Raw genomic sequence first — 25,543 nt, forward strand, 5'->3', positions numbered from 1 at the left:
AGGGGAAACCTCTGGGGTTGGATGAAAAGTATGATATACCTTTTACAGGATAGTTCGTGGTTAACAATTAACATGATAAAAATAACAATGAGAGGATTTGTAGTCTCTGCCATGGTGCATTGGTTGTGCCCTGAGTGGTCTGGGAAAAGGGAAGTTATCCTGACATTCCAAAGGTATGTTATCTTAGATGCTAAAGACTATAGACAGGCTCAGTTAAGGTAAAGATTGACTTTTGTCAGGGAGGATTCTAGCCTAGTATCTGACTGCCTTCCTAAACTGCTTTTAGTTAAAACATTTTAATTTCAGACCATCCTTTGTGGTTACTTTAGGTCTCTGGGTTTGCAAGGCTGCCACGCAGGCCTTCCCTGAACTTGTCGGGTTAGCATGCGGCCCCTTTTCATCCACACTATCAGTGCCACTCAGGCATCCTCTCTTGCCCCTTCTCCATGGAAGAGTAAACCACTATTCTGATATCTGACAACATAGATTACTTTTACTGAATTCCATAAATGGAAACATACAGTATGTATTCTTTTATGTCTGGCTCTTTTTGTTCAGTATTATGTTGTGAGATTTATCTCCATTATCACATATAGCTCTAGCCCATTAATTCTCAGTGTTGTATAGTATTTCATTTTGTGGCTGTACCATAATTTATTTAGCCACAAATAAATTCAGAAGTGTGACTATCTTTGCAGACAAACATTTGGGTTGTGCTGTTCCCAGTGTAAGGCCATTACAAATAATACTTCAATAATATTCTTGTAAAACTCTTTTGATGAATATATGTGAATTTTTGTTCTAAAAGAGGAATTCCTATGTCACCTTATTTATAATTTCCTGCTGTAGATTCTTTCAAACTGTTTAAAAATAAATTTACAAATAAATTTCAGTTTATAAATAGATTTATTTTCAAACTGAAAACAAATTTACACTCTCATCAGCAATGTATATGAGTTATAGTTACTCCACATTTTCCTTTTTTTATTTTAGCAAGTGGGTGAGTTATAATACCATTTTATGGTTTTAATTTTCATTTACCTTCTGACTAGTACCTTTTTCATGTTCATTAACCATTTGTATAGCCTCTTTAAAATACCTTTGTAAGTCATTTGCCTATTTTTCTATTAGGTTACCTGTTTTTTTCTAATTATTATGCAAGCATTTTTTACATATCACTGATATATAAAGCCCTTTTCAGATGTCTGAATTATCAATATCTTCTATTTCATGCTTGCATTTTAACTATCTTGACAGTGTTGTATGATGAACAGAAATATATAATTTTAATGTAGTCCATTTAGTAAGATTTTTTTTACTTTATGACTAGCACTCTTTGTGTTTTGCTTAAAAAATCTTTGTCTATCTCAGAGTCACAAAGATACTCTTCTGTGATTTATTCTGAAATTTTACCTTTCACTTTTAGATCTGTCATATAGACATGTGCAAGGTAGAGGGTCAAGATTATTATTGTTGTTGTTGTTGTTGTTGTTGTTGTTGTTGTTGTTGTTATACATGGATATTCCATGTGCAACTAGCACCATTTATTAAGAAAGCCACTCTTCCTGGCCAGTGTTGCTCAGTGGTTGAAAATTGACCTATGAACCAGGAGGTCATGGTTAAATCCCTGGTCAGAGCACATGCTGGGGTTGTGGGCTTGATCCCCAGTAAGACACATACAGGAGGCAGCCAATGATGAAATGATTCTCTCTCATCATTTATGTTTCTATCTATCTCTCCCTTTTCCTTCCTCTCTGAAATCAATAAAAATACATTTTTTAAAAAAGAAAGCCATCCTTTTTCTCCACTACATGCCCCCTTTTTATACATCAGGTCACTAAATGCATATAGGTCTGTCTTGGGATTATTGATTCTGTTGATATACTTGTCTATTCTTGCCCCATACCACTCTACCTTAATTAGTATGGCTTTAGAAAAAGTCTTGGTAACAAGTAACTAGGTGTCTGTGAAGCCTGCTCACAGGTGACGAAACAGGTTGGATGATTCTAATGGGGTCGGGTGTGCAGAAGGGATTCTATTTACACAGAGACTGGGATGAGATCAGGTCTGCAATGTTTTCTAAATATGACATAGTATGACTCTGTTGGAGCACCAGTGGTTGTTGTTTCCTCAAAGGCTAGAACAAATAGCTGAGAGCCTGTCAGTGGTTTTCTGGACCATATTTCAAAACACCTAAAAGTGGTGGGTAAAACTGAGGGCACTCTGGGTAGAAAAGGTGTCCTTTAGATTCAAACATGGAACAACACAAAACTCTAGAGCTGCCAGAGAAAGGCAGAGAGGAATTCTCTTTCATTTAAATTAACCTAAAAGAAGAAATTGTATGTCACATGACATAGAAGGTAGTGAGGAACAAGAAGGAATTAGTTGTGCATTCAAAACATGATGGCTTTTATTGACTCTTAGTTCCAACTCAATGTGTACAGAAAGCTGTGGATTACATTGTCATACCATAAGAGAGATAGACAAGTAAAAAAGGTAAAGTTTTTTAAGGTAGCATGTTTTATGCCAGTTGAGTCTAAGACCTAAGACTATTACTAAGTAATGGATTGCTGGGGCAGTTAAAGCAGGGGTATTGACTGAGTCATGAATCACCCATCTCTCTGCACATGATAAAAATAAAAGAAACTCTCACAAAAGGCAAACTCATCCATGGCCTTGAACCAAAGAGCAAAAACTGTTCTGTGCAGAATTTGGTTCCGTTTCATCTTTGAATTCTCCTCCCATTTATGTCAACCATGGTGAAATGCTATGGCTTTGAAAAGGATAAAATAAGTAATATCCCCCTCAGTCATCGCAAAACAAAACGCTGCACACTCAATAAATCAAAACTGTACTGGCAAAAATCAAACAATTCAATCATTTGTTGAAACCTCCAAAACACTCACATTTGTTTCAGTACTTCTGTAAACAATTCAATCAATCAGTTTTACCAAATGTATGTGTTAGGACCTACAGTGGACTCAGGACATGGCAAAGTTCTTTAAAGTCTGGCTTCTACTTTTCTAGTCCCATCTGTATTTCTCTATCTCTATGTCTCTGTCTCTACCTCTGCTATATCCTGGCCTCTCTTATGTTCTGTTGCATTCCAAACTCCTGGACTCTTTGAATTTAGAGAGTCTATGCCACCTCATCTCATTCTCCATAGACCAGCTCAAAAATCACTCTGTGGAGTCTCTCCTGCTCTCCTCTACTCCACCTGCTAGGACAGCTCTTGCCCTCAGAAACCCCATGTATTTTTTATATGTTTCTATTGTTTATTAGGATATTGTCTGTGATTCTATAATTCCTCTCTTTTCTTCCCAACTAGAATGTGAGCTCCCTAAGAGCAGAGCCCAATTTTTACTCATCTCTATATCCATTTCCACTAGAAGGCCTGGTACAGAGCAGTCCCTCCCTAATATTCCATATGCCACTCATGGGGGTCCAGAGGTGTTATGAAGGTCCCCAATAAGAAAACAAAAACATTTGCTGGGATGCCTTGTGCCCTGCCACACACAGGGTGAACAAGATAGAGCAGAAGCTGAGGGAATCCACGACATAATTAGAGCAACAAAGTGGATCCAGTTGCAGGCACCAGGACCTTGGAGAGCTCCCCGTGAGTTGCACTGACTGGGTCCTGTTATCTGAACTCACCTCTATGGTTCTTTTACTTGTCAGACCAATGAAATTTAGTGGAGCATATTTTTGAGCCACTGATATAAACCATGTAAATTACTGTAGAAATCTTACATTGTGTTACTGCTATTTCATTACCTGATGAAGAGTTTTATTCATATGACACCAAATTATTTATTTTCTGTAATGGTCAATTAAAATAAAGTGATAATAGAAATGGACTTTACTCTGTGATAGAGCCATTCCTGGAAAGCTATATGAACAATTAAGTTCAAGCTAATTAACTTTGGATGTAACTGCATCGTGGGAGTATGGTATTTAAGTAAATTTGCTCTTTGATAAGGGTCTCCTCTGTACCTCTTGTACCAATTTTGATTTTCAGGGGTCACAGTGCCTGTATGAAGGGATTCATAAGAATCTGGAAAGACAAATGTTTTACAGCATTTCCCTTTGTCACATTACCTCTCTCAAGGGAAATCAAATGACTGAAGCAGATTTGAGTTGCTTTTAAAGACTCAAGAAGTGAGTTCTTAGCAAATGGAACATTCAACTAAGACCTGATGGGCCTATGACCACTTCAGTAGCCATCACATTACCACAGTTGCTAATCATTGGGTCCTTTGGGTCAGCCTCTTCATTGGGGCAATTGTAGTTAAATCAGATTCATTTCACTGTGATTCCATTATTTTTTAACAGTTGAATGAGAGAAGAAAAACAATTGCCATTTCAATCATTTTTTCAACTATTAAAATCCTTTTTTTTATTCCTCCTTATCTTAGAGTAGTTCATATAAATTTGCCCCAAATTTTCTATCTAATCCTATACTAATTTTGAAAAATATATATGCAAAGATTCTCCAATAATGAATATCATTAGCCTGTAACAATGTACATAGCACAGTGCTGAAGATTAGTAGTGAGTACAACCTTTATTCAGTATTCAACAAATATCTTTTGCAGGCTCACTAAGTGCCTGCCAAAGAAGTTAATGGCACGGTCCTTATTTGAAAAAAGATTGTGAAAGATGTGAACTTGCATTTATCAATAATTCACCATGAGCTATACATTATGTTAGAACTTACATGTTATCTCATTTAATGTACTTACCATTTAGTTAAGGAAGAATGAGGATGGATGACGATGATCATAGTAATAATGGTAACACTTGATTAACATTTACCATGTTTGTGACACTGTTATAACTATTTTTGCATACATTATCTATTTAAGTCCTTAACAACTCTATGTTATCTATAACAACCCTGTGCCTATAGTAGGTATAATTACCCCTACTTTAGAAACAAACAACTGAGATTCAAAGAGTTGCTCTAGGTCACACAGCTAATAAAGTAGAGAGCCCAGATTCAAATCAGGTCTGACTAGCTCCAAACTGTGTGTTCTTAACTGTCCACTATGTTGTCTCCCTTATAAATCACTTAGAAATGCCAAGGTCTGCCATATTCTGACGTGGCCTCCCTAGAAAGACATCTTTTGTCCCATTTAAGCTGACCTCAGTATTCCCCAGTCTGTGCCTTTCTTCACTCCTTATTGGCTGTGGCTCTTCAAGGTCTTGTTCTTCACAGAGGAGGAAGGCACTGAGCTTGACATTGAAAAATGAATAGGACTTCCATGGTGGGGGGAGGAAAAGTTGGTTCAAGTGAGAATGGCAAGTTCACAAATCTAAAGAAGGAATAAATGTGGAGCATGTGCCCTAAAAGTGAAGCCACTGGAAACAATTTCTAGAGGTCTGGGGTGGGGAGGAAAGAAAGAGCCCAATCTATTCTGGCTCCTGCCTGTCTCTCCAACCTCAATTCAGAGCACTCCTCTACCCGCACCCCCCACCCCTCCACTGCTGCCACACTGGCCTTCTTTCGTTCCTGATGCACCTTGCATTACCTTTTCAACTCAGGATTTTTGCTTTGCAGTTGTCTCCACATCAAAGTTTCCCACCTATGCCCCCAATTTCCTTAATGTTTACAACAGCAATTAAGTAACCTATTATGCTATTATGCACAAAATGGCCATCACCCATGCTGGAATGTAAGCTCCACAACAAGTTCCTTTATATGGAACATTCTCTCCACCAGAAGGCATCTGGCATCCAGCTCAGAGTAGATGCTCACAAAGTACATAGTACTGGTTGAATAAAAGGTTTCTCTTACCAAGGATTTCTCTAACAATCCTAGGAGCAGAGATTGCCCTTGATGTTTCACCAGAGTAATTGTGGAACTATTGAATAAGAAAGGAAAATTGCTACCCTAGCCAGTTTGACTCAGTAAATACAGTAGAGCATTAGCCTTCTGACTGAGGGTCCAAGATTTGATTTTGGTCAAGGGCACATTTGCTTCAGTTGCAGACTCTATCCCACCTGCATGCAGGTGGCAACCAACCGATATGTCTGTCTCACATCAATGTTTCTCTGTGTCTCTCCCCCTCCCTTCCGTTCTCTCTAAATATAAATGGGAAAATATTCTTGGATGAGGATTGACAAGAAAGAAAGAGGAAGGAAGGAAGGAAGGAAGGAAGGAAGGAAGGAAGGAAGGAAGGAAGGAAGGAAGGAAGGAAGGAAGGAAGGAAGGAAGGAAGGAAGGAAGGAAGGAAAGGAGGAAGGAAGGGAGGAAGGGAGGGAGGGAGGAGGGAGGGAGGTGCCGGGAGCCTGTCCATGCTTGCTGTTTCAAGGGACCTGGCATATATGGCATACTGTTCTTAATATGTTTGCTCACCTTCTTGGCGCTGTGTTTTAACCAAGGTCACCTCTCCGAGAAAGGTTGAATCCCCAGGTAGGGATTTTCCCCTGAAGTTAGGGAGGGAATAAAACCCCTCAACTAAGTGCCAGGCGGGTAATTAATCCCTTTGACTACGAACAATCATGCTTAAACTACATAATCTTTTCTCCCTGGAATGGAGATAAGAAACGCCCTAACCTTTGTAATAGAGATTGATAGGATTGAATCAACTGGTATAAATACAGTTGTAACAAGACAGAAACACACAGAACTCAGAACACAGAACTAAGGACACAGGGCTTGGAAGACAGGACCAAGAGAGACAGAGCCTAGGCACAGAACCTACACAGAACGTTCTCTAGAGACAGAAGAACTTCGCTGGAGAGAGCATGCTGGAGGATCCTGGAGAGGGACTGGCCTCGGAGCCTAGAGACAGAGCCTAGCGGGAGAACATGGCAAGGGATCCTGGACTGAACCTGACTACAGAGATTGGCAGGAGAACCTGACTGGAACCTGGACACTGAACCTGACTGGAGTACCTGTACAGAACCTGGCTGGAGACCCTGACAAGCGAACCCGGCTATGATGATCAACTGAACGCTATCTCTGTATCGTTCCTTCTTCGCCGACTCCGTCCACACCTTTGGGGACCCCTGGACCCGCTGGGGTTGGACCCCGGCAGGGAGGGAGGGAGGGAGGATCCTAAGACATGGTAGTATGTAATCTCATAGTTATATCTGCTTCTAGCAGCCCAACTAGGTTGGGTATCAAATCCCTATCTTTAGCACAGCCCAGGTTCATTCTGCAACTCCAGTCAGTCCACGTTAGAGTTAGTGAAATGCTTCACTCTAAGCCCTGTGCTATGCACAAGGGAAGGATACAGTGATAAGTGAGGCACAGTTCCCATCCTCAAGTCCACAGTTCAGTAACCAGAAGATGTATACTATGTGTACTATGTGTGATGTGTACTACGTTAGAGGAAGAGCAGGATGTTATGAGAGCAAGGAGCTCAGACCAGATGAGGGGATAGGCTAGCAAAGGCTTCCTAGGAGAAGTTGTATTTAAGCTAAGAGTGTATTAGCCAAGTAAAAAGGCAAGGGAAGGGTGTTTCAGTTACTGTCAGTTGTCAGTAACTTGGAATTTTTTTTATTATTTGATTATTCTCACTTAACATGAGATCTATCCTCTTTAACAAAATTTTAGTATACAACACATTATTGTTGACTATAGATACAATGTTGTATAGGAAACCTCTAGAGCTTATTCATTTTATTTAACTGAAACTTTATGCCAGTTAATTAGTAACTTTCCATCCCACCCACCCCCAGCCCCTGGCGGCCACCATTGGGAAGTTTAGAGCAGGAGAACAATTTTATATGATTTACATTTTTTAAGTATTTCTCTCTGACACAGTGGTTCTCGATGAGTGATAAATTTACAGTTTTGGTCCCCCAAGAGATATTTGATGGGGTCTGGAGACATTTTTGGCCGGCAAAACTGGGGTAGCTGGGCTACTGGAATCTAATGAGTACAGGCCAAGGATGATAACCATCCTACAATGGATAGGACATTCTATCCCACAAAGAATTACCCATCCAAAATATCAATGGTTTTGAGGTTGAGAAACCCTTCAAGCTGTGGTGTAGAAAACAGACTATTGCAAATTTAAAGAAGGGAAACCAGTTAGGAGGTTATTTCATTAGTCTAGGCAAGAAATGATGGGTTTAGTGTAGGGTGATAACTGTGGAGTTGGTAAAAAGTGGTCTGACACAGAATATATTTGATTTCTGTTAGATTTCTGATAGATTGGAAACAGGGTGTGAGGGATAGAGGGCAGTTAATGTTTTAGGTCTCAGTATCTAAAAGAACGATGATGCCATTTACTGAGGTGGGGAACATTTATAGAGGAACAGATGTGAAATGGAGAAAAATTAAGGGTTCTGTTTGAAACATGTTAGGTGTGAGATGACTATTAGACTTCCAAGAGGAAATACAGAACAGGCTCATGAGTCTGGAGGTAGGGGAGATAGTTCAGACTGGACTTCAACATTTTAGGAATCATGAACATACAGTATTTAAAGCCATGGGACTGGATGAGCTAACCTTGGGGGTGAGTGTTGGTAGTGAAGAGGACCCCTGAGCATTCCAAGTCATGAAGAGCCGACAGAAGGGACAGCCATTGAGGGAGGAGGAAAACCAGGAGAGGCTGGTGTCCAAGTGAAGAGAGGTATCACAGAGGATGGCATAAACCCGTGTGTGAAAGGCTGCTCTGGGATCAGGTAAGGAGAGAGTAGGAAACTGGACACAGGGTTGTGGCAAGAATTATGAGCTAATGGAAATCACTGTGTTTCATAAACTGGAACAGGGCTATAATATAAAGGGTTATTTCTATAATTCTTTCTATAAAATGTCTGACCTCCAATTTTCATCACTTCTTATCAGAACTGCATATGTAGATGCTAGTATGTTATGCCCTTTGGCAATCACTGCCATAAGACAGCTGTTTTCAACCTATGGGTCACGACCCCTTTGGCGGTCGAACGACCCTTTCACAGGGGTCGCCTAAGACCATCCTGCATATCAGATATTTACGTTACAATTCATAACAGTAGCAACATTACAGTTATGAAGTAGCAACGAAAATAATTTTATGGTTGGGTCACAACATGAGGAACTGTATTTAAAGGGCCAGAAGGTTGAGAAACACTGCCATAAGAGAAGAGAGGTAGCAGTATGAAAACTGAAACTTTCAATTAAGATTCATAAACATCGAGTTTGGATAGAGAATCTGGGCAGAGGCAAGATTCTTTTGCACATAATCAAGATGTGTTTAAACATAGTGATTTCTAGTTGATATTTATCAAGGAGACAGGCTCATCCTCCAGCCTTGTAATGATCTCTGTCGGTTTGGGGTTTCCTGAACCTGGAACTCATTTTAATGACATATCCCTGGATTCAAAGAAGCTTCATTCTTCTCTGGTCCTTTAGCTTTGAGAGTCTCATCCTGAGTTTTATCTTTAATGGTGCAAAGTGCAATTCCCTAGAGTCAGATCTGATCACACTTTTGAGTTTTCATAATTATCCAGGCCCTTCATACCTCTGAATAAGGATCTCCCATAGAAAAGAGAATGGACCCTCTCATCCTCATTAATCAAACTCTGTCTCCCTCTACAACTTTTCTCAGCTATTTGCATAAAATATTCACCAAGGCTAGAACAAAATATATACACAGCCTCCTGACCCAGTTTTGAACTAAGATAGGTAACCTTGGTTAGGGGTAGGCTTGAGCTAAGTATTGAGGATCATTAGGAAATGGTCTTCTCTTTGGCCTGATCTCTATGTAGGAGACCACATTATGGTAAGCAATGCATTGGGTTGGAAACCTCTGAAGTTTAGAGTAGGTAGATCTTCATTTGGGAGGATAGTGACTTATGGCAATCATGCAACATATTATCTTAATCATAATAATAATCACTACCACTGTTGATCCAGTATGTGTAAGAATTATCTCATTTAATCTCCCTAACAACCATTTGAGTTAGCAATAATGACTATTTCATAATAAAAAATGAGGTTCAAATATGTTACATAAGTTGTCCAAGACCACACAATTAATGAGCGGCAAAGCTGGGAGGTCAAACTTCAGTTGATCTGACTCCAGAACCCAAGGGGTCAATTGCTATGTTATCCTTCCAAAGCAATACAGCAGATAAAACCTTCAGCTTAGGATGGGGGATTTGCCTTCTAAACCTAGCTCCAACATTAATTTTGAGGGTGACTTTGGGAAAAGCCATCTAATCTCTCTGAGCTTCAGCCTGGTTTCCCTCACCTGTAAACTAATCAGGATGACCTTGATGATCCCCAAGGTACTTTCTAGCACTTATGTCTCTGATTCTACCTCATGATGTCAGAAGTTTAAGTCCTCTCATTTGGAAGCAGTGTACTAATTTTCAAAGTACAGTAATCTATTATTGCATTTTGTCTTTGCAACAATTATGAGGCAGGCAAGCATTATTCCCTCTCTTGTGTTTTATATACAGATGGGGAAACAGACTTGAAATGAAATAGGTACCTTGTCCATGGCTAACACAGCTGCTCCCCAGTCGACTGCTTTAATATACCAGGTATCCCTCCTCCTCCTTTATCTCAGGCATTTTTCTCCCTACTGGGTCCTACCCCATTTCTCATTTCCCAAAAAATTTTCATTACTAATTTAAATGTTATGGCTAAAAAGCTATAAGAATGGTGTACACGAGGGCCCCCACCCCACCAGGGAACTGAACAGATTGAACAACAGGAACAGGGAAGATTTAGCTCACCAGGAACAGAGACTCGGGCCAAGTGCCCATCCAGACAGGATGCAGGAGGAAACGGTGGACATCCCTGCAAGGTTGTAGATGTCACTGTGCAGGGCTGTGTCATAGCTGTTGCTACACCAGAAATTGTGGGGAAGTTTCTACTAGAATATTTGCTTTTCCTAGTGGTCCCCATCTCAGCAAATTCCACCATTCTCTTCTGAGATACTCCAACCAGAAACCTGGAAAATAAGGGTAGAGAAACAGGATAGCCTAGGGCTTAAAGGTCAACTCTTGATTCAGACTTGCTGTGTGTAGACACCTAAACTTGCCAAATTTTCAGCTTCTCCATACATAAAATGAAACTACATGCTACTTCCCTCATAGCATGAGGTGAGGAACAAATATAAACATTTTAGAATATCTGGCATGAAATAGTCACTCAAAAAATGGAGCCCTGACCTATCCAGTTTGCTCAGTGGATAGAGCATCAGCCTGTGAACTGAAGGGTCCTGGGTTCAATTTCTGGTTAAGGGCACATACTTCAGTTGCAGGTTTGATCCCCAGCCCTGGTCGGGCATGTGTAGGAGGCAATCAATGATGTGTCTCAATGTGTCTCTCTCACATCAATTTCTCTCTCTCTCTCTCTCTCTCTCTCTCTCTCTCTCTCTCTCTCTCTCTCTCTCCCCCCCCCCCCGCTTCCTTGCACTCTTTCTAAAAATCAATGGAAAAATATCCTTGGGTGAGGATTAACAAAACAAAACAAAGCAAAAATAAGTAGGGAGCCCTCTCCTTCACCCTCTTAGGCAACCAATCTTCAAATGGAGATTCTACCTCCTAAATCTACTTAAATCTATTCACTTTTTGTCCACCCTTGCTGCTACCATGTACATGGTCCAAGTACTCATCACCTCTGATCTGGGCTCCTCAATATTGCTTTTTTTTTGTCTCCATGCCTCCATTCTCATTGCCACCTCACCCCGACCATCACCCATTCTATAGAGTGTTTTCACAAGATATGTGTATTGGCTCATGTCACCTCCTGCTTTCCATCCTTCATTGCTTTTCTGCAATGAACTCCTTGCAGTAATGCAGGACGCTGCATGGCCTCCTCCCCAGCCTCATTTCCTACCACTCTCATCCTCCCCACCAAGGCTCCTATAGTCCTCTGTTCTTTCTCCACTGGGAGACCATTTTTATCTTTTATTCCCACATCTTTAATTCCTGTTATTTTCTCTGCCTGTAACACCTCTCCCTAGTGAATGCCTTCTTCAGGCCTCAGCTTAGAAGGTCCTTCCTCTGGTAAGACTAAGAAGTATCATCAGCACAGGCCCATTACACAGAAGGTAGTTGGTAAATATTTGTTGAATAAGTGGCAATGAGTGACAGCATCGAAGCTGACTCAAGACTGACTCCTTAAATCCCTGCAGACTGAGGACAAACTGCATTCCCAGTCTGGGTCAGGGTTCAGCTTCAAGTTATGTCAGAACCCAGAGCTGTGAGATGTAAAATAATGCAAGCACTTCCCTAACATTCCCACTAGGTCAAGAGCACGCATGCAGAAAATAACAAGTGATTTTCTTGGCCCCCGGAGGTCAGACAGGTGCGCAAGACAAATGTCCTCCCCTCCAAATCTGCCCAGCTCCATCCTCCTTCTCACAGGCTTTCTTTTCTCCCCTAAATCCAAATAGTGAGACATGTGACATCCCTTATGGGAAGAAATTTTACCACATCTCTGGAAAATTCGTTTTTAATCTGCCTTAGCTTTATAAGCTTGAATTTTCATGACTGTTAATTAGAACTGTCTATTTAGTATAAGTCACTGGGAGACGTGGAATCACTTGTAAGAAAAGAAGGAGAGATTAAGAAATAACTTTGGCAATTTTCAGAGTGATTTATGAGGTATATTGTTGATGATCTTATTAATCTCTTTCTCAAGTATATGCTGATAGCTAATGTTCTCTATAATAAACTAGCATTGTACATGCAAATCCCTATTAATACACTTGTTTGGGAACACACAAGGGGATATAAGCAGAGAACAAATGTTTGGCATCTAAACTGAATTTCATTTTCAGTTTTGTGTTCAATCCAAGGAACATTTGCTGTGTGCCTAATACATTAGGGGTTGTGAATAAATCAAAGTTGAAATCTCACCCTTGCCCTCCAGTTGTCTGTAATCTACTACAGGGTAGAGGAGGACAACTCTAAAAACAGGTAGCCCATGAGGCTGAGAGAAGGGAGGCAGATGTGAAGGGTTGGGAGACCAGAACATAGTTGTAGACAATAAATATGAGATGGTGTCTGGAGCAAGCTTGTTTTCTGCTGCATCACCAACTCAGTGTTAGGCTCATAACAGCCTTTTACAGAGTTGGCACAGGGATGAAAGGACAGTTGGGTCCTAGTTCCAACCATGTCACTTACAAAACCTGTGGCCAATCACCATCTTTTCTGAATCTCAAGCTCTTCATCTATAAAATGGGAACTGTGGTAAAAACTTCTTCCCAGGGCTTTGTTGTTAAGAATCTGTGGTTGCCATGAATTCTGTCCATCGAATATACTCAGCTCTCTTCCTCTTTTCCCAGGATAGTATTGCTCGTCCCTTTCCATATTGATACTAGGTGCTGTAATTTTATTTCAGCTGGTTGATAAAATATAAACAGAAATGACATGTGTCACTACTGAGAAGAAGTTTTAAGAGCCAGTATGCAACTGAGGATGTTCCAGGTGACAGCTGCTTTGTCAGTCTTGACCCCAAAGGCAGAATGAAGAGAAAATAACCCCAACCAATCTGTACATGTGGCATAAGCAAGAAATATACCTGAAAAGAACACAAGTGTTGCTAAGGCTGTGGAGAAATTGGAACCCTTGTACACTGTTTGTGGGCATGCAAAATGGTGTAGCTACTATAGATAATAGTATAGAGGATCCTCAAAAAATTAAAAATGAAATTATCATGTAATCTAGCTATCCTATTCTTGTATATTTATCCAAAAGAATTGAAGTCAGGATCTCAAAGATAGATTAACATTCCAGTGCTCATTGCCGTGCTATCCACAATAGCCAAGATAAGTAACAATCTAGATAGCCATCATGGATAAGAGGATAGAGAAAGTGTGGCATATACATGTAATGGAATATTATTCAGCCTTTAGAAAGAAGGAAATTCTGCAATATGCAACCACATGGGTGAACCTTAGATATTATGGTAATCAACAGGCATTAAGTTTCAGTTAAGCAAGAGGGATAAGTTCCAGAGATAAGATGTACAACATTGTGGCTGTAGTTAACAATACTGTATTGTACACTTAATTTGTTAAGAGGGTAGGTCTCATGTTAGGGGTTCTTGTCATAACAAAACAATATATTAAAAAAGAAAGAAACATGCCTGATGGTTTTAAGCAGATTTGGGACTCTTTTGTTATCCCAGCATATAGAATTTTTAAAAAGATATCTTTATTGATTTCAGAGAGAAAGAGAGAGGGAGAGATAGAAACATTAATAATGAGAGAGAATCATTCATTGGTTGCCTCCTGTAGGCCCCACACTGGGGATCAAGCCTGCAACCTGGGCATGTGCCCTGACTGGGAATTGAATAGTGACGTCCTGGTTCATAGAAAATAGTGTGGAGGATCAACCGCTGAGCACACTGACCAGAATTTAATAAAGAGAAAACAAACCCTCATACAACCTAGAGTTTAAATAAATATAATACCTAGTAAAGGGACAAAAAAAAAGTGCTGCCTTGGAAGAGATTGCACCAGGCTGAATGGGTTGGAAAATCTTCTTGGAAATGATGTAATCTGAAATAAACTTTGAATTCTGGAAGAATATCTAAGGATATACATGGAGAAGCAAGAAGATAAGAGGTGTTCACAAATGAAAGCATTTGAATGTTCAGGGAAGGGAATGTGGCCAGAGCAGTGAATGACTAATAAAAACAACAGTGAAAAAATGTACCATGGAATAGGCACTCACTATTTGCCAGTCTCTGTCCTATATGACTTACATGTATTTATTCTTCACAACATCTCTTTATTAGTTTTCCATTGCTGCTATAAGAAAACTTAGCAGCTTAAAGCAACACAGATTTATTATGTTAGATTTCTATGGGTCAAAAGTTCAATATGAGTCTGACAGGGCTGTATTCCTTTCTGGGGGTTCACGGGAAGAATCCATTTTCTTTCGCATTCAGATTGTTGGCGGATTTGAATTCCTGTGGTGATAGGACTCGGATCCTTGTTTCCTTGCTGGCTTTCAGCTAAGGGCTCTCCCCAGCTTTCTCATTCCTTGGCTTATGGCTCTCTTCCTCTATCGTCAGAGCTAGAAATGGAGGCCCAAGTCCCTCTCACACTTTGAATATCTCCCGGCTCTTCTTCTGTCTTATCTCACTGACCAACTTTCTTCTACTTTTTAGAAAAAAATCTACTGGATAATCACTCTGTTCTGGTCCCTGTCCTTAATTCTATCAGAAAAGTTTATTTTGCCATGTAATGTAACATACTCCCAGGTTCTAGGAATTAAGGCATGGATGTCTTCGGGGGACCAACTTTTTGCCTACCACTTCCCATTTTGTAGGTGAGAAAACTAAAGCTTAGTGTGATTAAGTAACTTGTCCAAAATCACCCTCTAGTTCTTGGCAGAACGACCAAGAAGCCTGACACCAAAGCCTTTACTCCTAACTACTGACTTCATCCAACAAACATAAACAGGAAAAGTGGATGACCAGGTTAGAACAGAACAATGGGTTAGGGATTTACTGCAGCCATCCTCAACTGTCAGAGATGACTCAAAGGAATATTATACAGTGATTTCCACTTATATTTTAGTTTTCTATTGCTATATTAACAAATTACCACAAACGTACTATTTTAAAGCAATACCCACATGTCACCTTACAGTTCTGCCTAAATTTGTGACATCAGTCTTTTACAACATTTTTTAAATATGTTTTTATTGATTTTTAGAGAGAGAAAGGGAGAGGGCTAAAAATACAGAAACACTGATGAGAGAGAAACATCATCAACCAGCTGCCTCCTGCATACCCACTACTGGGGATAGAACCCACAACCCAGGCATGTGCCCTGATCAGGAATTGAACCAGTTAAAGTTTTTGAAATCAGTGTATTAACTCATAGAATAAATGACTCCTCATACAATTACGTTTTTGCTAATAGTTAGCTTAAGAAACATTTTCCTGTATAGAAAGCTCAGGAAAAAAAGCATTGCAAATTGCTTACTTATGGAGTTTCATACTTACTCAACAAATATTGAGAATGCATTAGATCAGTGATGGCGAACCTATGACGTGCGTATTAGAGGTGACACGCGAACTCATTTTTTTGGTTGATTTTTCTTTGTTAAATGGCACTTAAATATATAAAATAAATATCAAAAATATAAATCTTTGTTTTACTATGGTTGTAAATATCAAAAAATTTCTATATGTGACACGGCACCAGAGTTAAGTTAGGGTTTTTCAAAATGCTGACATGCCGAGCACAAAAGGTTCGCCATCACTGCATTAGATTCTAGGGAATTATGAATAAATCTAAAATTCCTTAATGATATAATAAGTTACTGTAGTAGTAACCATGAAAAACAGCAGAATAAGGAGTGGTATTGACGGGGAAAATAGGTAAGTGCAGAGAAATAAGGTAGAAAGAAGCAGCCAGGTAGGCTTCTCAGAGGAGGTGGCACTGGAGCTATATTTTGATCATCAAATCCAGGGTTCATGCCCTGGCTTCAGACACTCTGCTTGATCTTGTTCCTGCCTCAATCTCTAGACTCACCCTATGCTATCAATGGCCTTGAACGCACAAAGCCTCTTCCTGCCCCAGAACTTTGCTCTTCCTGTTTCCTGTCTAGAACGTCGCTCCTCCAGACTCTTTACACATCTAGATCATTCTCAACCTTCAGCTCTCAGCTTAACATCACCCTCTCAGAGAGACTTTCCCTCACTTCTCTGTCCACACCAATCCTTTCCCACCCTCTTCCTGACTCCTTGCTACTCACCAAGTTAGTGATGAAAGAATAATAATACTTAATGGCTGGTATGAGGAGGTATTGCTATTATCTTGGTTTTATAAATAAGTGAGCTAAAAATTAGAGAGTCTAAGCCACTTTTCCAAGGTCACACAGCCGGTAAGAGAAGCTGGGATTTGAACCCAGGTTGCAGGATTTCACAGTCCATAATTTTAACCATTGTGTTCTAGGTTTTCTACATATTATAAATATTATATGTATTCATTTAGAAAATAAAAAAACAGAAGAAGATGGACAAGAAAGCAAGCCCATAATCCAGCCAGCTAGATGACTTCTATATCTTAGCTTATATACTTCCAGACATTTATCTCTGCCAAATTTGTGTTTTCAAATGGGGTCATATAGTATAGTCTGTTTTATAACTTGCTTTTTCTCACTTAACATACAGTAAACTTTCCACAGCATCTTTCATTTCTAAATAGTAATAGCTGTTTCTACCAGGTATTTTCTCTAGTCCATGTACTCTGCTAAGCACAACACAGTTCATCCTCATAGCAATGGTTTTAGGTTGTTCTTATTATCCCCATTTCACAGACAGATGATACTGTGGCTCAGAGATATGAAACAGCTTGTCCCAAATCATACAGTTAATTATTTTTTTGATATATTTTATTGATCTTTTACATAGAGGAAGGGAGAGAGATATAGAGTTAGAAACATCGATGAGTGAGAAACATCGATCAGCTGCCTCCTGCACATCTCCTACTGGGGATGTGCCCGCAACCCTGGTACATGCCCTTGACCGGAATCGAACCTGGGACCTTTCAGTCCGCAGGCCGACGCTCTATCCACTGAGCCAAACCGGTTTCGGCCCAAATCATACAGTTAATTAAATGGAAGAGACAGCAGCCTCAGAAAGAGCTTACTGTCCCTTTTATGAAATGATTGCGGGGGGGGGGGGGGAGGTTAAGCAGGGGGGAGGCAAAGAAGAGAAACAGTTCCCTGCTTCCAGGGCTGGCCTGGTAGCCTGGTTGGAGATATGTGGAAGGGAGGACTGAGTGTGCAGGAAACTGGGTAGAATGAAAAACTACCTGGTAAAGGGAGATTTTAATTGGCTATTTTAAGTAAAATAGCTCCTTTTAATACATGTCTTATGCTAGAGCTAACCAAACATTAGTTAAAGCACGCATGGTTATTTCATCTCCCATTTGCTGATGGGTTGGGGTCTCTTTTTCTAAAAGCCCACAACATCCCACATTTAAATATGCTGCCAACTCTAAGGACTTCAAATACCATGGAGGCTGGGACCCAGGCCCTTGGAGCCCACCTCACTTCCGAAACCAGCTGGCGGATCAGCAAATCACAAGAGCTCTGGGGAGGGCTCTGGATACAAGGAAACCATATGTTTTGGAATTGTGGGCTAGCCAGTAGGCAGCTAGTTATAAAAAGAAAGTGGCTTCTTCTAAGAACTTAAAACCAAAAATATATGTGGATAAAGTCCCATTTTTAACACCAGTATGGTGCCAACTATTCCTTTGTGTCTAGGAACTGTGGGTAAGTGATGCTTGGGAAAGAATTTGGAGTGTTCTTGGAAGTGCAAGAAGGCTAATGAGGCTGGAACATAGGCAGAGAAGGAAATACAGGACAAGAGATTAGAGGTGAATCGTATCAGGTTGACCTTGATAGGGCATTTGAATTGATTTTCTAAGTGTGACAGATTTTAAGTGGGCTGGAGAACAACATGATCCTATTTACAGTTTTAAAATATCCCTCTGGCTATTGTGTGGAGTGGGTTGTACAAGGACAAAAGAAGAAGCAAGGAAATATGATACTAATATCTAGTATCTAGAATGTTATTTGGGATGAAGATGATTGGATTTGATGGACTGAGTGTGAGGGTGAGGGAAACCGACAAGTCAGAAATGTCTCTTTGGTATTTGGTTTGAACAGCAGGCTGGAGAGTGGTGCCATTTCTTGAGATGTAGAAGAGTAAGTAATGTTTATGTGGGCTTTTGGGTGGGTGCTCATTAAGAATTTTGTTTTGAATATTTCAGGTTTGAGGTGTCAAGTAGGCAGTGGGATACATGTGTTTCTAGTTCAGAAACTGGAGATCTAAACTTGGGAGTTGCCAGCATCTACTTTTAAAGTAGGTGGAGCAGATCATCTAGTGCAAGATTGTAGACAGGGATGGGCTGAGACCTGAGTTCTGAACACAAGAGCTTGAGATTAAGCAGAAAGGAAGAACCAGCAAAGAAGACTCAGAAGGATGAACCTGCAAGGCAGGAGGAAACTGAGAAGTTAAGAAGAGTGTTTCCAAAAGAAATTGTCATCATCACCACAGGTGACATTTTGAGCTCTCCTGTGCCTGAACTAAGTGCAAGACATGACTTACTGAATTTTCACGATTCATGAGATGGAATTCATTATCTCCATTTTCAGGTTTGGAAACCAAAGCTTAGAGAGTGAAGCAAAGAATTAGTAAATTTTAAAAAATGAATAAATTGATCTACATCCTTTTTTTTCCCAAACAGTGTTATAACCTATATTCCCATAATTTACTTAAAGGGAAAAAGGAATAGGAACAAAAGACCATCCTTCTTCAAAACATAGCTCTGCAAATCCAAGAGCAGTACACTTGCTTACAAATGACTAGGATTTCCTTAGACCTTGTTGTCCAGACCCCAGATCCCCACCCCTTGGACTCACTATCAGAGTCCAGGGTCTTCTGCCTGCTGCAATTAAAATGAATCACTCCAGCTCTGCCAGGTGCTGGGGTCCAGCCCCAGCGGGTCCAGGGGTCCCCAAAGGCGTGGACGGAGTCGGCGAAGAAGGAAGGACACGGAGACAGCGTTCAGTTGATCAGCAGCTTTGCCAGGATCTCCAGCCCGGATCTCCAGAGAGGTTCTGCTTCGGATCTCCAGCGAGGTTCTGTAGCCATGTTCCCTCGCTAGGTTCTCCAGCCAGGTTCTGTCCAGGCTCTCCAGTCAGGTTCAGTGTCCAGGTTCCAGTCAGGTTCTCCTGCCAATCTCTGTAGTCAGGTTCAGTCCAGGATCCCTTGCCATGTTCTCCCGCTAGGCTCTGTCTCTAGGCTCCGAGGCCAGTCCCTCTCCAGGATCCTCCGGCATGCTCTCTCCAGCGAAGTTCTTCTGTCTCTAGTTCTGTGTTCTAAATTCTGTCTGTTGTTGTCTTGTTGCATCTGTATTTATACTAGTTGATTCTAATCCTGTCAATTTCTATTACAAAGGTTAGGGCGTTTCTTATCTCCATTCCAGGGAGTAAAGATTATGTAGCTTAAGCATGATTGTTTGTAGTGATTAACTACCCGCCTGGCACTTAGTTAAGGAGTTTCATCCCCTCCCTGACTTCAGGGAAAAATTCCTACCTGGGGAAACAACCTTTCTAGGAGAGGCATCCCCTCCCTGACTTCAGGGAAAAATTCCTACGTGGGGAAACAACCTTTCTCAGAGAGGTGACCTTGGTTAAAACACAGCGCCAAGAAGGTGAGCAAACATATTAAGAACAGTATGCCATATATGCCAGGTCCCTTGAAACAGCGAGGATGGACCGGCTCCCGGCAGCCAGGGAAGTGCGGAGTGATTTGCAGCTGGTGACAAATAAGATGATTTGCCACCCAGATGCATAATCTTGGATGAAGTGGCCTCATCAGTTGAACTGTTGCAGCTGGTCAGAGCTGTTTACCCTGGTCTAGGAACCTCTCTTCTCTGAACATAGCTCCTCTCAGTAATTAGTCAAAATTGACTTTCTTCCTCCCAGAAATTTAGAGGCAGGCCATCCGAGCTTCACGCCTCTGTTTCCACTACTATTTTTTACAACAGTCATTTGAAGCAGATAACAAAAGGAGTAAGTTGAGCTCAGTGGCCTCTTGAGCTCAGCTGAATGGAGGCACACAGAAGGGGTCTCCCTTCTGGCCCCTTCCTCTTGAGGATGATAGGACATGGTTTTGAAAACTCATATTCAAGTTCTCATCTCTGACAAACCCACATCCTTGTCAGAGATATCCTGGAGAGGAGGTTGATAGGATCAAATGTTGACTGCTGTTTAATTACCTCCCACCCCCTATACCAACCCCAAGTACCTGCTTTCCTGAAGGCCCTGGCCATAGTGCCTGCTCTCCCACCTGCAGCTGCACCATTGCTCCTCACACTGTCTGCATGCCTCCATCCTGAAATGCTCACTCTGCTGGCACGTGCTACATGCTTTATATGTAATTTCTTTTAACTCTTAAGAATATCTCTTAAATGAGTAATATTATTCCACTTTGTCAAGAAACAAGCACAAAGAGATTTAGTGACTGTCCCAAAGTCATACAACCAATAAGTGACAAGTCAGGACCCCATCATGTTTTATCTGACCCATAAGCTCATTCTCTTGACCAATGCCCTCTACTTTTTCTCCCTGAGGATACCCAAAAGTAACTGTCAAATGAATCATTGCAATATTTTATCTAGGTGCTTCTGTGGAGGTACTAATAACTAGAGAAGTGAGTTTTAAAAATTTATTGACTTCTGTTGCACATTAGCTTAAATCAAAAGTGTGATTCACAGAATTGAGGGCAGGAGTCACAAAACTATGGCACACAGGCCAAATCCAGTCTACTGGTTGTAATCAAAGTTTTATTGGAACACAGCTGTGTGAATGTGTTCATGTAGGGTCCATGGCTGGTTTCACACTACAACAGCAGAGACAAGTAGTACAACAGAGACTTTAAGGCCCGCAAAGCCTGGAAGATTTATTACCTGACCTTTTGCAAGTTTGCCAACCCCTGGTCTGGAGCAACAACTTCAAACTGGGAGATTTGAAATACACATTTAAAGACCAGGAGTGATTCCTAATCCATGCCCAGGGCAGAAAATGCCTAACTGTCGGAACCCAGAGGATGGTCCAATGAGATCCTTACTATCTTCCACTAGCATCAAGTATGCATTTAATGATACATTTAGTTAACAAAATTATTATCAAAATGCATTTAGTTAACAAATTTTCTCTTGTTAACAAAGACAAAAACATCATTTGCAAGAAGAAACAGCTTGCAGCCAGCATCTAAGTCCCAAGACCATGTCGGAATTAATTCACCCAGAAGGCACGCATGAACTGTCATCTGAACATTATTCTCTCTCACAGCCCCTACTACCATATATCACCAAAACACTTTGATATCATCATCTCTTCAGTCAGCCTGCCCTCCCAATTTCTGTGGATTTTGCCTTAGTTCAATCCATCATCATCATCATTAATAAGTACTATAAGGAATAATCATAGTAACATCTTACATCATTATAGCAGAGTGGTTAAATTTTTAATAGAATGATCATGGTGTGATAGGAAAACAGAAGGGGTTGCTCAGTGCTCTGCTGGCAAATGGTAGGAAGTTTACAGAGAAGATATCTTACACACCTCCTCCTTTTTACCTCTGTCTACCTTCTCCCACCCCTGCACCTATTCTTCTTGGCAATCTCCTACTCAGCCTTCAAAACCTAGCAAAGTTTCTCCTCCTCTAGTAATTTTTCCTGCCCTCTGCCAGCAGGGTAATTAGCAAGCCCTCTGTGTTCCATTAGAACTGCTTTCTTACCTGTCACATCATTAAGATAGTACTATAATTACCATTAAAGATATTTGTATAAGGTAGTGATGGTTGCTTTATTGAGTGCTTACTGTGCACCAAACACTGTGCTAAGCACTTTACAAAGAATCAGGGTATCTGACCGCAAAGCCTATGTTTTAATCACTAGGTTACACTTCCTGTTTTTTCCATGGAAGGGAGAGACTTTGGTGTATCACTTTTATCTCCCAAATGCCCAACAATGCCTGCAGTACAAGAAATGCTTGTAAAATGAGTGAATAAATAGTATGTTACACAGATTTCTAAAGATTCCGTCTCTTGGGTATTCAAATACTAAGCTAGTCACTGCTGTGAAAAGACTTTACAGACGTAGAGTCCCAAGTCAGTTGACTTTAAGATTAACAGAGATTATCCAGGTGGGACTGACCCAATGAGATGAGCCCTTTAAAAGCAGAATTTTCTCCGGCTACTGGAATTCAGAGAGATTCAAAGAACAAGAGGGATTTATCACACTTGCTGGTTTGAAGATGCAGGGGGCATGTAACGAGGAATGCAGACGGCCTCTAGAAGCTGAAAGTAGCTGCTGACTAGCAGCCAGCAAGGAAACTATGACCTCAATCCCACAAGCACAAGAAGATGAATTCTGCAACCAACCAGTGAACTTGCAAAAGGACTCCAAGCCATCACCTTGATTTCAGCCTGGTGAGACCCAGCCAGGTGAGACTCTGAGCAGAGAATCTAGACACCCTAACCCAGACCTCTGACCTGTAGCACTATGAGATAATAAATGAGTGTTGTTGGAAGCCTCTACATTTGTGGTGATTTGGTATGCAGTGATAGACAACAAATACAAACAGGTTTCCAAGTCTGTGGAGATGTTGGTGGTGAGACTGCTTTCTATGGTTCCCAAAGGTTCCACTGAGCTTTGAAAGAAGTGAGTGTTGGCTGTGAAGCAACATCACAGAGGTGGCATGAGTTGAGGAAGTCCATGCCCATCCATGAATGAATCATAACTTGATGAAGAAGGGAATGTTCTGTAGCAGATACAGTGCGAGACAGGAAACATGAAGTCCTGGTTCCTACTCCCTGCTCTGCCACCGCCTCACTGTGTGACCCTGGGAAAGTTGCTTTACATCTCTTCACTGTTATTCTTTCAGTTGCAAAATGCAGCTATTCATCCCTTTCCCATCTACAGGGCTACACATGAAATTCAAGTAATGGGTATAACAACCATCTACATTGTGGCCAATTCTAGATAAACATAAGGGATTCCTCAATTACCTGGGGAGTTTGGGAATAGCTATGCCAAGTTATGAGACTAATAAAATTCAGGTGACTAGGCAGACCTCCAAGGCATTCAGATCACAGCTGTCCTTTCTCTACTAAGAAAAGTACTGCTTTGCCCTATGGTTCCCCGGGAGAATAATCATCATTAAAATAATGTCTTGTATTTCAATAGCACTTTTCACAGTGCTTTCCCCTCTACCATTTTAATTCCAATAGCTTGTGTCAGTTAAAGGAAAAGAATGGACTAAGAGCCCTTCTAGTTCTGAAAGTTTAGATTTTTCACAGGAAGTAGGGTTAGTCTCACTGATTATACAGAGGAAGAAGACTGAGACCTGGCTGGACAGGCAACCAGCCAAGCAAAGGCTCTCATTCCCAGCGCTGGCCTCTAATAACTCCACCCCCTGCCTCTGGTGTGGAGCTGGGAAAATGCAGTTATTGAATGGAGGCCCACCTTTGCCTGTACCAGATCTGATCCTGGGGTGGGGGAATTGTCTCATACTCAAGTTCTCATCTTGTGGATCAAATGCAAACAAAACACTGAAATCATGTCCCAGTTAGAAGAGCTTCTTCCCCCAGCCCTCCAGGTATTTCATGGATGACCCTTGCTGACTGTTAAACAAAAGACTCTTTGATCTCTTAATTAAGTAAGTGGGGATGTAGGAAATACCATACAGGATAAGTGGTCTCACCGCCTAGAAGATGCCTATTAATTAAAGGAGAACAGGGAAGGAGGAGCCATAGGCTTGGAACTTTCTTGGGAGGCCTTTGAACTTCAAGAGATAATCCCCAATTTGGGACACCTCAGCTGGGTCTCTCGGTTCAGTAATGTTGGAAGAGGAGGTAGCCTCCTGAAGACTTGGTTCAAGGCCATGACTCCAGACATCCTGGGCCCTAAGCAGGTTTGGATTCTCCTGGCCCTGAAAACTATTCCTGGTCTCTAGAATCCAGTGAGAATACAGCTGCCAGGTTAGGAGAGGGGCAGCAGCATTGATGCATTCACTTGTTATTGAGGCCTACTGCGTGCTCCGTGCTGGTGACACAGCACTGTACAAAAGAACTAAAAGGTTCTGTTACTCTCATGGGGCTCATGGTATTGTTTTAGCCATTAAGAGAGAATAGGATTCTAAAAAGATTAAGGATAAACTTTGCACCTTATGTATAATTGTCATATTGGCTTTTTGATCCAGAACAAAATATCCTTTGTCTTTTATTTTGACCAAATTCTCTTTCTCTGTAATAGTGGAGGGAAATGTGCCTCCACTCAATAGTGACATTCTCCAAAGTAGCTGGAGTACTGCTGTTCTCATTTACTTCTAGTATGTCCTCCCTTCCCTTATTCTAGTCCATCATTTTGGCGACCTTTGCCAGCCAATAATGAAAAGGCAAGTCTGAAAACATTTCTGGACATAATCAAATATGCGCATCCTGTGTATAAATACATTTATATTCATATATGTATGCACAAATATTTGGTGTATATATCACTGCATTTAACAGGAGGTTTGCATGTATTTTTTATTTGGGGGGCAAGTGTTGATATATCTGTGTCTTTACTGGCATGTGTCTTGACATATATGTATGAGTGTAAATATATACCTGAGGGGCTTTATCACCCCTAAAGGACAGCAACCCCACAGGTCCTTATCTGCAATAAGGAACAAAATGCAGAGAAGATCTCTCTGACATTTAAAGTCTCACATCTTGCTGACCAAAGAAAAGGGTGTAATAGGGCTTGACAGCTCTGCTGACGGGACTCAGGCTGGCCCTCAGCCCCTCCACATAGCCTCTGTAATTGATGTCTGTGCTTCTGACACCTCCTCCCTTTGGCCTTCAGGTCCCTGTCCGGCCGTATCGTTGGTGGTGTCTGGTGGTTCTTCACTTTGATCATCATCTCCTCATACACAGCCAACCTGGCTGCCTTCTTGACCGTGGAGAGGATGGTGTCACCCATTGAGAGTGCGGAGGACCTAGCGAAGCAGACGGAAATCGCGTATGGGACACTGGAAGCAGGATCCACTAAGGAGTTCTTCCGGG

General features: G+C 41.1%; 1 protein-coding gene across 5 annotated transcripts in view; it reads left to right on the forward strand.

Annotated features, from left to right (window-relative positions):
• GRIA1 (glutamate ionotropic receptor AMPA type subunit 1) overlaps window positions 1-25,543 on the forward strand; it is a 278,293-nt gene that overhangs the window by 210,164 nt on the left and 42,586 nt on the right. For all 5 annotated transcript variants that reach the window (XR_009453116.1, XM_059698981.1, XM_059698980.1 and 2 more), the window contains exon 12: window positions 25,344-25,542. Coding sequence is in view for 4 of the 5 variants with exons in the window: in XM_059698981.1 (XP_059554964.1) it covers window positions 25,344-25,542 (199 nt within the window). In the remaining variant the exon portion in view is untranslated. The remainder of the gene's footprint in view (window positions 1-25,343; window position 25,543) is intronic.

The sequence above is a fragment of the Myotis daubentonii genome, chromosome 5 (assembly GCF_963259705.1).
Source record: "Myotis daubentonii chromosome 5, mMyoDau2.1, whole genome shotgun sequence".
In the NCBI taxonomy this organism is placed as follows: domain Eukaryota; kingdom Metazoa; phylum Chordata; class Mammalia; order Chiroptera; family Vespertilionidae; genus Myotis; species Myotis daubentonii.